General features: G+C 42.9%; 1 protein-coding gene across 1 annotated transcript; it reads right to left on the reverse strand.

The window, feature by feature from the left end:
- Positions 1–6,765: 6,765 nt before the first annotated feature.
- LOC131268934 (uncharacterized) lies at positions 6,766–14,695 on the reverse strand. The gene is made up of 7 exons (XM_058271232.1): positions 14,324–14,695; positions 13,343–13,627; positions 11,407–11,682; positions 11,251–11,316; positions 11,099–11,173; positions 10,926–10,985; positions 6,766–7,074 (listed from the first exon to the last, which is right to left on the reverse strand). Exons 1-7 carry the CDS (start codon positions 14,693–14,695, stop codon positions 6,766–6,768), a joined length of 1,443 nt encoding a protein of 480 aa, XP_058127215.1.
- Between the last annotated feature and the right edge of the window lie 424 nt (positions 14,696–15,119).

Genomic DNA, 15,119 nt, shown 5'->3' on the forward strand with positions numbered 1-15,119 from the left:
AATCGTAAACATTCTAATTTCTCCTGTTTGAACTGAAAATTAATTAGAATAGATTCTTTTCCCAATAAGAAAAATTGAATCTTTACAATATTGTACAGTTCATACAAGGCTGAAACACGCATGTCCAAAAACATTTATAGAAAGTAAAAAGAAGCTCATAAAGATTTAGAAAACCAACTAATACAACTATTGTTATGATAGGTCAACTAAAAGCATAAAACATTTCACAATTGACCTTGAATTTGAGACAAAACATACAAACAAAGTTAGTATTAGCTCCTGAGAGCCTTTCTATCAAATTTCATTAGATAAAGAACAAACAAAACAGATAGATTTAGAAAGTAAAAATAACCTGCTTAATATTAAAAACTAATACAACTAACGATATAATAGATCAACAAAAGGAGTAAAACATTTCACAATTGACCTCGAATTTGAGACAACACATACAAACAAAGATAAGCTAGCACCAGCTCATGAGGGGTGTTTTTTTAAAACAAATTTAATAAGATAAAGAACAAACTTCAAAAATTTTACATTGTGTAAAATCACATTGTTTCCTTCGTTTCACGAAGCCAACGGTGGGATCAACGATTAAAAAGAATTAAGATAGCTTCGTAAAAGGAAACAACTCATTCGAGACAGGACAAACGAATGTGTCAAAACGAGTTTATCAAAATTGAAAGTTTTGAAAAACATATTGAAAAATGTTATGTCAAAGAAATGTCATAGAAAAAGTCCCAACTTGTCAAGCATTTGACATTCGGATGCACGTAACGAAGAACGATAGTACACAGGGAAAAATTGTGGAGCAAACAGTTAATGAGATGAAGAAAAAGGCAATTGCAATTGGCGATCTTGCAGTCCGCAAGAAGTGAGCTTAGCTTGCCTCGGCCCGTCGTACGTAACGTTCGTAACATAGAGCGTTACGCAGCGTTTGACATTTGGAGACTTGCTTCAAGGTGTCGCCAACAGGTGGTCACTCCAGCAGGTCATATGTCACACTCGCCGTGACCTAGAAATCGGCGGCGGAGAAAAAGGTCGTCCGGGCAAAACGAAACTCCGAGCTGCAGCTAGAAGGGACGTTTTACGCCTCCCCCACAGCCCTCACCCCCCTGATAGAAGGAGTCCCCCGGACGGGTTATCTAACGTCGTGCAGTAAATGTAAGCTGTTCGCGAGCGGTATTCCGTTAGCTCGATCGCAGAACGGTCGTTACGGCACGTTCTCGGGCGGTTAATAGGTCCTGCAATATATCGCTTAATGAACACCCGACCCTAGCAAATGGCGGGATCGGTTGACTAATTAGGCGGTGCCCCGACTGGCGTCGCGGGATCAAGCCAATCTGTTCTACTCCGAGTCATCGTGCGTTCGCATTGCGACCGCGTTCGGAGCAGAAAACGAGAACGAAACGCCTCTAGATTGAGGAAGCGGTAAAAAAAGAGCAATAATAAAAATCGCATCGAGCACAGTAATTACACACCGCTGTAAGTGAAGGTGAGTGCGGGGGAAAATAAGCAGTAGCAGGTTGTCAGCTGGCTTGGGTTCCGGTCCATCGGACGGGGTCCAATCACTACTGGAGTTATCAAACGGCACCGGCACAAACCAGCTTCCACGGCATCGAGAACATCTAACCGAGTTGTTGCCTAGTATCTTAAGACAGTAAGCTATTTTCTTTAGTAATAAAAAGTAGAAAGTTAATAACAAAAAGTAGAAACCCCACTGAGGAACTTTCCTATACAATCAGGCATAAAAGACAAACTTTTAAACCATGTTCATCTTCAAAACAAAAACTCGATGGAAAGAACATGACATGAGTAAATATTGCAAAATATCTTGAAATTATCTTGGATAAAAGAATTATTGTCGAAATTCATTCATTTTCTGTTATAGAACAAAACCTCAAAGCTTAATGTGGCTTTAGATACTCTTGTTAGATACTCTTGTATACTAGTATATCATTTGTCAGCTCGATACTAACTTACGCAGCACTTGTCTTGTCTCATTCCACTTCTACATTCATGTTAAACTTATAATTTAAATACAGAATTAAAAAGAATATAAAATTCTTTTCAAGGAACCAAGGAACGATTTAGCAGTGCATAGCAAATGTATCGAAAAAGGATGCTTTCTTTCTCTACTAACTTGGTTTCTTGTCAGGAGAATTTTGTTTTAGTTCTTTCTCAAATTTAATTGGTTTAAGTTCAACCACTGTTGGGTTTTTCTTTCATTCCTTTTTCCACGTAATCATTTTTCAATTACTCCCAGTACTTTTTCAATTTCTTTATTATACTCATCTACCAAGTTATTATAAACAACTCCCACAACTCATTTCAAATAAGTAGTAGTACTTAAATTGTAAACTTTCGTATCTCTCGGCCAATAAATAAAAAAAAAAGGGAAAAAGGAATGTTGTTGGTGAAATAAAATGCCAAATATTTCACTCTAGTGAGCCTTAGAATGGGACTAAGGGTGAGCCTTCAGAAGGTAAAAACATTTATAGTACAAATATTTGATTGTGATATATTACAGTACAAATAATATTGACTTTGAAACCACTGCTAGATTTTTCCTACCAACGTGCTGGGATTTTAGCGTGTACTGATGCTAAAAGATAACAAAATAATTAACTCAACACAACATGTAAGAACAAATGAAGTTATTTTCCTGCTCATTGACCTTCTAGATAACGATGTTTGTAGCGAGCTTGCGTTCTTTCTGGTTGTTTGCAGAAACAGCCCGCCTTCGGAGCCGCGGTTTCGGTGCATCAAATGTGCATTCATGCCGAACCCGGGCCCGGCCGGCAACCTTCGACCCACGCACCCGCCGGCGTGCTGAAGGTGAGGGACACCCGTCTCGTGGCGCACTCGGTGGCCCGTTTTGGAGGCTTCCGCCGGCCCAGGGTCTGCCTGCCAAGGGTCAGGGTGTAAGGTCGAATCGGCGGTGCGATTGCGACACGCGCTCGGTGCGCGCCGGCGATAGATAAGATTTATTTTTCCCTTTTTCCCGTGTGAAACGTGCATGGAGATGCAAGGGGGAACTGCAAAGGCTAACGGTTTGCGCGCCATGTGTTCACACGGATTGGGGTTAATTGTGCATCGTGCGCGATTTGATGCGTTTGTGCCACGTACAGCGCGCACGGTGCAGCATGCGATGCACATGCAGGTGAGCCGACTTTTCCTTCATTGATTGGAGTCTTGCATTTTTTTGCTTTGGAATATGTAAACATGTTTTCCCACAATCGTTCTAATCGAAACATGAAAAAAGGAATCCATTTTAATCACAAACTGCATCAATAGATAGATGCATATCAGTACTTCGTTCTTTTTCCATAGGTTAAGCCATTTTAGTGTGACATTTTAGATATGTATAGTGAAATTCACATGCATTGTTTTGTTAAGTACAATTTAACATTTAACTACATTTTTTAGCTTCAATTTGTTGCTTCTGTGTACTTCTGTCCTGTTTTACCTATTTTAAATTTGTTTTCGAATATTTTTTATTTTTTTTTGTTGCAATTTATATCAAACAAAAGGTGGCGAATTGTTTCGCTTTTTAAGATACTTGTTTAATTCTGTATTCATCTGGCAATTTTGATAATTTTAGTTGAGTTCTCATAGCTTTTGGGTTGTTTGTTGTTAGTTTTAAACATAAGACAATAAAGGTTAATATCGAAAATGATACCGGAATAGTTTTTCATAATGATTTTGACTGTTTAAAACTGTCTGTTTTAGCGTGTTTTTGACCGTTTTCTAGCATTTTAGGTACATTTGATATCTGTGTTTATCAGTTTCGTTCTGTTATTAAGCTTTTCAACTTCTAGTTGAATCTGTTTTGTTGTGGTTCTGCCGTTGTTGTAGGTTGCTTTGATTATCTATGCTTTAGAAATCGTTGTCAAAACAACAAAGTCTGATGAAATTCTGTTCTACAACAGCCACCAGTTTTAGTGTTATCATAAATAATAACTTCTCGGAGTAGGTTCAGCTTCGCATTTTAAGCATAACTTTTTGTTTAAATGAGTGAAAATGGTAAAATAATCATGAGTTACTTTAAAGTTGTGAAGGTTGCCTACGCCAGACAAATAGTAAACAAAACACATAATAATAAGAATAATAATAAAAAATAAAAATAAAAGAACAACCTAAGATTCACTCGATTTCATGCGAAGCAAATCGTTTCGGCAAAACTTTGATTCGTGGCCATTGGTGACGTGGAGTGGCGAGCCGACCGGCGGCCATTCGTGCAGCTGTAAGGCCTCGTGCGCGTATTTGCCTCAGCTCTAATCATAATCATTACCGGGCAGCAGCATACACACACTCTAAGTGACCTACCGTTCACCTTTCCAGCAACCGTCTCCAGCGCGCGGCCTCCATCGAGCGGCGAGTGGTCTTTTTCTTCTTCCCCCTGCTCGTTTGGGTGGGGTTTGTGAGGAGCTGGAGGTGATTATGAGTGAACAAGGATGAAGCACCGATCAGCCAGGGTGTGTGAGAGCGAGAGCGGGAGGAAAGTGTGGGCTTGAGTTAGTATGAAAGTAGGTGACATTTATGTTTGTTTATGTTATTCAAATGAATGTCGAAAATGGCCGCCTCGAAACGGAGCGTCTGGTCCGGCTCCGCAGTAGGAGTGGAGATGTATGCCGGGGCGTTAGCTTAAAAGCTTTTCGGTCGCGACCTATGCCTTCCCGGTTGCGGTGTTTGCATGTTTGCGCCCATTTGCGTCCATTAATGACCCGGGCTGGCCCATCGGGCGGCTCATGTCGCCCGGACCAATTGTCTCATCCAATCGCGGCTGCGGGGGGAGCATTACGGGACACCGCCGCAACTCGAGCAGCGCTAAATTAATGACAGCGCCAAACGAGCGCGCGAAGAGCGGCCGAGAAATTCCCATCAATCTTACGTCATTCGATTAAATCAACAGCATCGCCCCGGTGCGGCCGCAACACATTCGCCAAAAAACACAGTGAACGACAAAAGAAAAGCAACAACAAAAAAAAAGAAAAACGGTCAGGCAACAACAAACTCCGCGCGGCTAAACGATGACACACGGTAGCACATAACCGCCTCTACCCGGTCGCCTGGCTGGGTAACAACACGCCGCTTAACATAATGCCTTAAAAAACAAACAAACCCGAAGTGTACCTCTAGTGTAATGACGGGTTAAGTAGTGCATTCAGTATGATGCTGATAACGGAACGGGTAAAATCATACACCTGTCAGTAAAACAAGAAACTGTAAGCATCAAAACTATCATTGGTTACATTAAGAGATGTAGAAAACAAAAGAATGCAATTTTATTCTAGTTTACTTTAATTTCGAGCGTAGGAAAGGGAATGAAGTTATGCACAAAGGACGTGATAAAAGTTACGACATTAGTTTAAAAGTACACATCACATTTGTCCAACCTTTTAGTAGACGTAACCTAAACGACTCTTCTTTTTGCTGGAAGTAATAATAATCATACACAGTCACACTCATTTTCGACTATTTCTAACAGAATTCTGTAATATCTGGCTTCTTGTTTTCCATCACTTTATTGTGCTGATATGTTTCAAACTAAACTATAATTGAAAAAAAAACAAGAAACTGCCACGAAAGAGTTTATAAAAGTTATTTTTTTGAAAGAGCGTTTTATTTTCGCTTAATAAACCAAAAACATTGAAGCGTTACATGACGCTTCTAGCTTTTCAAACTGCTTTCGTGTAGTTTATGTAAGCTTCGAGCATAGAAATAATACGTTTTTACCTTTTTTTTGTTCTTTGTTGCTGCCTCTTTCCGTCGTTGTTTCTATTTATGTCAGGACAATGTATTGACATTTTTCAATTTCTTTCGCGAGTTATGTTTTGTTTCTTCTGTTTATAAAAAGAAAACTAAAATTAAACTTTTTTCCTACTTTATTTTCTACTTTATTTGCTACTTTGTTCTCGACTTTATTTTCTTCTTTATTTTCTACTTCTAACATTTTCGCTTCTAACTCTACTTTATTTCATTTATCTTCTGGTACAGTAATTCTTTGGTTTGTAGAAAAGCTCGCTATGCTTGAGATAAGGTATCCAACAGCGTGTTGGCCCCAGCCTGCGCTAAGCCCGCATATTTGCAGCTTTAGGGGCGATTTTCGACACAGGTGTGTGTTACCGATGCGCGACGCGATTCCCCCTCAGAGGTATTGTGTCTTTCTTGCTACTGTTGTGTCTTCCTTCTCCCCCTTCCGGCCCTGTAGCGGCCTTTTGCTTTCCCTGCCGATGTCCACGCCTTCCCTTGCCGTAGATGGCGCTGCGCTTTCACCTCCCAACTTCAACGGAGTGGCCAGCACTTCTAGCAGCCTCTAATCCTCGCCCGCCCCGCACCCCTCCGTCGGTTCGTGTGCCTTCCGATCCGGTTGGTCTCCGGTTTGGGGCGGTGAAAAAAAGGGGTGGGCACAAACAGGGCAAAATGGAAGAAATAAAATGACACGAACGGCATGAAAATGGAAACACAATGTTTAAAAACACGTAACGTGCAAAAATGCGCCCGGCGGCGGCGGCGGCGGTGGACATTCACGCCGTCCGATATTGCCCAAGGAGCAATCGGGCGTCTGAGATTGAGCCGAGATCCAAGCTCTTGGCATTGGCAGGCAGCAGGGCGGCGTCTCCAACCGATCTACCTTGACTTTCTCTTTCTCGCGCTTATTTTCGATTCGTTGTGCCTTTTTTTTTTCCTGCGAGCTTCTAAGGCTAGGCTACGTGTTTGGTGTGGGCTCTTAATTCTACCGCCTGTGACGAAAACGGTCCCTTAGCGGGCGGTAGCTGTTGGATGGACACCGCCACCGCTGGAACCGGCGGAGGACGCGCCGGACGCGTCGGCGGAACCCTGCGAGGAGCCACCCGACGAGCCGAGGGACGCGTTCAGCACCAGGCTCGTGACGCCACCGACCACCGACGACACGATGTTGCCGAGGAACGCGAACAGATCGGAACCCTTCTGGCAGCACTGCTCGGCGTCCGCGTTCGGGTCTTCCTTGCGCTTCGCCTCCTCCAGCCCGCTGAAGAAGTTCTGCACGAACAGCTTCGGCTTGAGCGGAAGGTTTTCATCCTCCGGATCCTGAAAGTGCGGGAAGAAAGTTGCAAGCGAGCGGAGGGCAAGACAGCTTAATTAAAAGTAGCGCCTTTTTCGGCCCGCCACGATCGGGCCGTGGAACACCGTAAAACTGCTCGATTACACCACAACCTTACCTTTTATGAATTAAAACGACTTTTTTCTGTTTTATATGCGTGTTAAGTTTTCGCTCGAAGAAAGTACGTTGAATTCCTTGCAATTAAAACTCGCTTGAAGAGCGTATTTTGCAGTCAAAATTCGAAAAACGGTAAAACGTGCCAGAAAAACACCCTTTTTCTGAGCTCTCAATTGAAAAAATACATTTCTTTTTCAAAAGTAAAGTTCTCTTTACTCTTTACTCTTACTTTGTTTTAAATTGAAAATAAGCAATCGGAGAACAAAAAATTAAACATTATTAAAAACTGTGCAAGTGCTCTCTGAAAACCAGAAAATATCTTCATTAAATAAATGGGAAACCCAAAAGTAACAACCTCTTCGTCACTAAACAGCTTGTTTGTTGACCAAAATAATGTGTGCAATACTAACAACCGTTGTGTGATGGAAACAAAGGTGGAGAAAAGGATGAAATTAATTAAAACTGTTTGCTTTTTCCAACGAGCTCAATGTAGTCTTTTCGAAGTTGTTTGAAGAAGAAGCAGAAAATTTTGACACAAACAAGATGCAAAATCTTGGCCTACACCCGTCGATGCTACTGTTACTTCAACTAGTAAAGCCACGAAAACTCAAAGAATAGGAAAAGAAAGACTTTAAGTCTTTGATATTTAAATCATATTCCTTTGATATAAAACAAAAAAATACGAGTACGTGTAAAATGGACGAATAAAGTAGACGAAATATGTGGAAATTTTGCGTTCCCCTGACCACAAACTCGATCTAATTACATGTAAGTTATATCGAATTATCAAAAGAAAAACAAAATAAAACTTAACTCTAAAGATAAACTTGAAGAAGAGATAAAACACATTTTATCACAATTGAGAACTCCTATCAATGGTTCAATCAACAACCAATTACCCGATATTGGTATTGTAACACAAGTCAACATGATGGCGTTAACTGCTTTAAGAGCAAAGGTTCTTAATGTTGAAACAAGAGAGAAAGTGTTAGATTAAAATAAACAGTCAAGCTTGCATAACGAGAACAATAATCACGCTTCTAACTTAGAACAAATGAAAGTTAAAACTTAAATCTTTAACTTTTAACCTTCAAATCCAATTCGGAACACGTCAAAGCAAGGATCAAAACATGTCAGTTTTGACTAAACTCGCTCTCAATTGCAATTTCTTCTACGATCTGTGCAACAAACCAATAAACTGCTGCTAACAGCGAAGCGAAGGAGTAGAGGAGTGTGTTCCATGCAGCTCAAATCGCTGATGACAAAGGTTGCTGTTGGCAAACATGGACTCTTGTATCTACTCGGTCTTGGTTACTCGTCGCTTTCGATGGTATAATCCTCCTGCAGCACCCCGTGACATCTAGGCGCACAACATTGTTGTTGAGCGTTATCCCCCTCCACACCCCGCACACCACCGAGCCCATCCTGCAGCTCCTGCCTTCCGTGAACGTGAGAAGCTGTCATGCAATCTTCCGTCGGCAATGGATGATCGTTTTGCCGATTTCGGTTACTGATCCAGCCCGCCATCCTCCTCTATTCTCTCTGTTAACCCTGGTGGCCTTTTAAGATTGCACTTGCACTCCCCTCACAGCCCCCCCATCGGCGTCCCAACCTCCACTTTGCAAAGATTGCACCGATTGCAGCCGGTTAAAACGCACCCCCGGTGTACGTTCGGGCTGCATATAATTTGCTAGCGAATTATGAAACGCCAGAAATCGCCGGTGACGACCCGTGACGCGTGCGCTCGTGTGTGGTCATAGGCGCACGGTTTGATTGATGAGTGAAGAGGCGGCACACAAACACTACCGAGACGTCGACGACGGACGGTGATACGTTTGATGGCGGCTAATGCTGATGATGATGATGATGAAGGCGGTGATCGGCGTTGCTGATGGCGGGGGTTGTTTGGGGCGCACGGTCACACAACACACAATTTGCGCACACGAACGCGAACGCTGGCCAGTGTTTGATATGGTAAAATTTAATTACCACACTCGGTTTGGCGAATGAAAATCGCATCGGTTTTGTTCGCCGATTGGACTTTTCCGATTCGGTTCAGCACTTAGAGGAGGTTTTGCGCCGTGCATATGCACAGTTTATGCCCCCCCCCCTCCTGGGTGCTGCCAACCAATTGTTTACCTCTCCACTCCGCGTGCTCTAACGCTCGATTGCTTTGCGGCACGGAAGGGGTCAAGCATAGGTTCCAACATTTGCGTTTTTAGAAGTATCTAAAAACAGTTTAGCTTTCAATTGACGAAGTTCAGTAGTGGTTGATTTGACACTTTGAGCTCGTTTTGTATAATACAAAACACACTTAACAATAAATACACTTTAACAATAAATGATTTAAACATTTGAAAAGATGCTATGTTTTTGATAATTACTGACGCAACTGTAGGCTTTTTTTTGTTTTGCAAAGTTTGCTCACAGAAAAGGAATCCACTGGACAAGTTACGCATTCCACGTAACGGTGGAACGAAGCATGAAAGTGGAAACGGATACCGAAAAATCGCAATCAAACCCGAGCATGAAATAAAACAATGCGTGTCAAAAAAAAAATAAAAATTTCCCGGGACGAAAAGTTTTTCTTCGGGAGTGAGTTGAGTTATCGTCGAAAAACAAGCTCACTTTGATTAAATGTTTATTACACAAACGATGGGTTGGTTATACAGATTGATAAGTCAAATGAAAGAACATAAGTTTAAGATTAAATCACGCTTTGAAAGTTAAAACAATTTTATCTAGAAGATAACATTGTAAAGAGTCAACATGCCAAGGTCAAATTCACTCAAACGGTATGTCAGGGCTTATCGTTTCAGGATATTAGAATTTTATATTTGGAAAGTGGAAAATAAACAAAAAAAAATATATATTACTCATAACAAAACCAACATAATAAAGGATTTTTAAAAACCCAACTGAGAGTGATTGTAACAAAAAAAACTACATTTGGACCATTGGACCAAACGGTTTTGTGCGTTGTTGAAACAATCTGAAAAATTGTAGCTTGATTTACAAACGTCTAAAATCTTTTATCGTCAACGTCAGGGGTCGCCAAAGTCCGACTTATTTTATCCGGCCCTTAAGAAAATGTGCTAGTGCTTCACACGAAAAACCCATCTCAATTCTTATCGCACATTTTCACGACATCAAGGTTGATTTTTCCCATTTTTCCCCAGTTGTTCATTACCAGGCGACTTCCTAGTATACTTTTCGCTTTACTTCATTCTATCGTATTTGGATTTTTGATTGTTCCTAAGTTTCCCACTATCGTAAATCGTTTACTTTGCATCCAAAATAACTAAAGTACAATATTGAAAACTTCTCTAAGCTAAGTTATTTTGATTACTGAGAGTACGCCAGTTAAACCAACAGAATGCAATTTACTTTGAATTGAGAGTTAATTTCAAGCACAAGTAAATAAATTAACATGCTACAACAAACCAACATTTATGTGTTGAAAAAGTCCAAAATTCAACGAAAATGTTAAATGATGTTCAACTATAAAGTTTCTAACTATCCTATGTATCTTTTATGTAATTTTTCTATGTAGAAAAATGATACTCCATTCGAAGGAGTTTAGTATTACTATGAAAACATAAAACAAAGACTAAAACTGATACTCGTTGAAGAAATACGGAGGTATCGAATTCATGGCTTGATATAACTCATGCTTAGCAGTTGAGCAACACTTCTAAGGCAGGTTAAGGTAGGTACATACCGAGCTGAGGGCAGCGATCAGCGCTCCGAGGAAGTTACCGAAGAACGCACCGTTCATGTCCTTCGCGTGGGAACAAGGACGGAGGGAGAGGTGGAAAAAAGAAGAGAGCCAAGAGAAAGAAATGGATAAGGGTTACGCTGAGGGTGGTGAAGAAGCTGAAGAGTCTTACGTACAGCGCCCCCACCGGATAAGCCCTCGATCGCGATGCCAACGTAGCTGCCGAGCACCTTGCCGAAATTGTCATCACCCTGCGGAAAGGTCAAAGGTGGGCGAATGAAGCAAGCAGAGGTACATGGGGTTCCAGTAGCGGAAACAGGACACTTACCCCGAGCAGGCCCGCGATCAGCGACGTACCCGTTCCGAGCAGTCCCGGCACGTCCAGCCCGCCTGGCTGAAGAAAAAAGGGGCATGCGGAAAAACAGAGGAAAGCAGAATTTCAGCTCTGGCTGTTCTTTATCTCTCCCTCGTGCTCTGTACTCACGCCGAACAGGTTCGTCACCAGCCCGGACAGCGTCCCGATGAGGGCCCCGACGTCGGACCCTTCGTCACCACCGCTCAGCCCCGCGATCAGACCCACCAACCCGCCGGGCCCTTCCTCCGAGGACTCCGACGCTTCCGATTCCTGCGACTCGGACTTCTCCCCGAGACCGTCCACCGACACCGCGAGCTCGTTCGTTTCGCCTTCCTTCCGATCGCTGTCTTCACCCTCGTCGTCCTCTTCGCCCTGGCGACGTTGCACGATTCGCCGGAGGTGAGTCTGGCCGAGCAGCGGTGGTTCGACAATCAACGGAAAATTCCACGATTCATTAGTTTCAAGGGAGATTATCTATTTTCTAGCGTGTTGTCATGTTTTGAATTTGAAATGGTTGGCAATTGGCTTGGATTGCATTTTAACAGTTTTTGTTTGCGGTAATATAAGTTACCTGCTTATAGAGTTTAATTACAATCCAATTTTGATTAACTTGTAATGAATTTAAAACAAAGAAAATATTATTTAAAGATGAAAACCTTCCAAAGCAATATTTCCAAAACCAATATGTTTTCATATACTTAAAACAAATGTGAATAATAACGTCAATAAATATGGATTCCATTAGGTTAATTGCTAAAAATATTGCAGTACCATGCTTTCAGCTAGTTTGGGATTAAATAAATAGTGTTAAACCCCCTGCAAACCTTTCAGCACTGTGTGTTACTACTCAAATGTAAATAGTTTTATCATGACGTTCACAACACAACATGAAAGCTCAACAGCCAAAGCTCAAAAAACAAATAGATTTTGTTTAATAACTTATAAAGGAATGTTGAAAAACTTTTGGCAACCAAGCTTCTTAAATGTTGCTAAACTATTTCACGTTTTATGATGAATTTGATGCTTCAGTTTTGTTTTATACATTTACATCATCTAATGATATAATATTGAACATTGTTGCATGCTCTTTAGATGAAAGGACGATGATAAAGAACCCGAATTCGAGGGCTAGATGGAGTATTGTATTTATATCTTGAACAACTATACAAGAGTAAGCTAAAATATTTCAAATTTTGACATTGAACAATTAGTTTTTCAATTTATTTTTGTTGACTTTTCTACTTCTTCAACACATCGGACGTTCTCTATAATTTAAACTAGTTACTTTTATAATGCTTGCAGTTCCAGGTTGTACTAGGGATCTCTCAGTCAATTAAATAACTGACCTTTGGGAAATGTGAATATTACCAACCTTATTTTGTTTCCCAAAGTTATCAACAAACGTATTCTCTGAATGTAGTTATTGTGAACGCAAAGTAAATATATTATTTTGCCACGAAGCTGGGAAATTTTTAAATGACCAAAGATAAAATGCGATCGAGAAAATCTAATAACAAAATATTAAAATATCGTCTGGTATTGAACACCTTCTACAAAAATGTCAACGCTCCGTTTTATGGAGAAATAAATCAATGATTTATATTTTGCTTCAAACATGTTCTTACGAGCCCGAATTTAGCCATATATTTGGTCTAGATAGTTTGAATACGAATTCAATTTGTTTGGCTTAAAGGAACGGTTAATTAAAGATAATATTTGAGTTATAAAAATCAGTTTTATAGCTTTCTTTAAGAGGATTTAAATGGTCTTTGGTACCTCAAAATTTGATTAAACCTTTTAGGAGTTAGAAATAAAATGTTTTACTCTCCCTAGCTTTCTTTCCGTCTTATTTCACCACTCGGGGAAAATGGTTGTTTCACTTTCCCTTCAGCAGTGAAGTTAGTGCGTTTTCAATCTTTTCAAACATACATGAAGACTGTAAGACAACAACGCGCTGTCACTGTCAAAAAACGATTTAAATCATTCCCATAACACTTGTTAACGTTCGCATTCGAACAGGTGACAAGGGTGCAGAAAGTGACATATAGCGGAGGAGGGCACATACCTGCAGCCCGTTGCGCACCAGCTCCGACAGGCGTGCGCCGGCCTGCGGGAGAGTTTGGGCGAGCAGGCGCTGGACCGCCTCCGTGCCGATGGTGGCGGTAAGGGTGAGCTGCAGCCCGCCCGGCTGCTGCTGCTTTTGCCGCTCGAGCTGGCGAACGGTGCGCTCGAGGCGCGGGGCCAACTGGCGACGCATTTCCACCAGCTGCCGCTCGACCTGCCGCTTCACCTGCGTTGCCGTTCCGTTTCCGACGCGAGCCACGGCCCGGGACCGCCGCCCGACTGCTTGCTGCAACGTGCGGTTAGCGAAGAGGAAGAAAGGTAACGAATATTCATTCACAGGTGGTGAGGGGGGGGGGGGGGGGGGGAAGAGAGGATAAGTGGCATATACAAAAACAGCACACACTTCCATTCATGTTCTCGAAATCGAATTCCCGCAGAAAAGGCGCTCATCACAATGCGCTTTGAATCGTAAAACGAAAGACTTCAATCGGGCGAGCAAGCAAAAGCGACGAACCCCGGGTTTGAAAAAGGGGGGAGATTGCTTCAGCCAGCCAATCTCCCGCAAACGGGCGCACTTTTTTTTTGCAATCTTTCACTAGCATTTTAGGGGTAGGGAAAACGTACAATCTCATCGGCGATCGGCTAATGAAGCTGGCTGGAAAATCGATTTATCGAATTTCACCACCGGGAGCTGCAATTGGCTTTGGACGGACGGTAGAAAAGCGAAACACGCGGCGCTTGTGCAATGTCGTCAAGGCGAAGATTAACCGGGTGCGATCTGTCACAACATGCACACACACACACGCACACGCACTCACAACAAAACAGTGCAAACGAAAACGCAACGATGCTTTGTTGAGCGAAAATTTAGCGCACGGCTCATTAATCATCATCAGGCGCGCCAGCTTCGATCTGCGTGCGGATCCATCGTTTTGGGGGGAGGGGGGGGGGGGGGGGGGGGGGGAGAATGCAGTTACCTCACCTGCGCACGTTTTTGCAGCTCGCGGCGCAGCTGAGCGGGGGCTGCCGTCGGGATGAGGCCAGCCGTTAGATCGAGCCCGGCTCCAAGGATTTCCAGCGAAAGTTGGGCACGCTCGAGCGTCCGATCGATGTTGGCCAGGCGGCGGGTGACATCCTGCGGGCGCGACCGCTCGAACTCTCGCAGGAGCTGCTCCAGACGGGCCTCGATGGCGGCCTCCGCTTCCACCGCACCGACGAGCAGCCCAAGCGTACCGATCTGCCTCAGCAGGTGCCTTTGCTCCGGGTTGACCGCGGGTTGATTGGAGGCGACGGTGGACGGGTGGGCGACCAGGTACGGCACACCGCACAGCAGCACCAGCACTAGACAAACCATCTTCGATTCGACGATCGAAACCGCACCGGATCGGGCAAAGAACTACGGAGGGTTCTGACCGTGCCGGGGACTTTTTACGGCGCCGAAGTCCCACCACAAAAACCCTCCCTTGAGCCCTTCGGCGTGGCGCAATTGGGTTTTTTTCCGATAGGCCTGAACGCACCCGGGAACGCTGATTGATGGGTTTCGAACGCACGGTGACATCTTCGCCCGTCGGTTGCCCCATTCCGAAGGGGGATCGATCGAAACGGGGCGGGCTCGCAAATCGCACAACATTTGCAGCCCGAAGCGCAAAGCGATTTTGCATAATCAAACTGTTGCTGCTGGAAGTGGTTGCGACGATTTTGAAGTCTTTCCCGCTGCCAAAAGAAAATCACGAAAAAGTGAACATACATAAAGTGTGATTTTCTTCGTTTGATCTCGG

The sequence above is a fragment of the Anopheles coustani genome, chromosome X, assembly GCF_943734705.1.
Source record: "Anopheles coustani chromosome X, idAnoCousDA_361_x.2, whole genome shotgun sequence".
NCBI lineage: Eukaryota > Metazoa > Arthropoda > Insecta > Diptera > Culicidae > Anopheles > Anopheles coustani.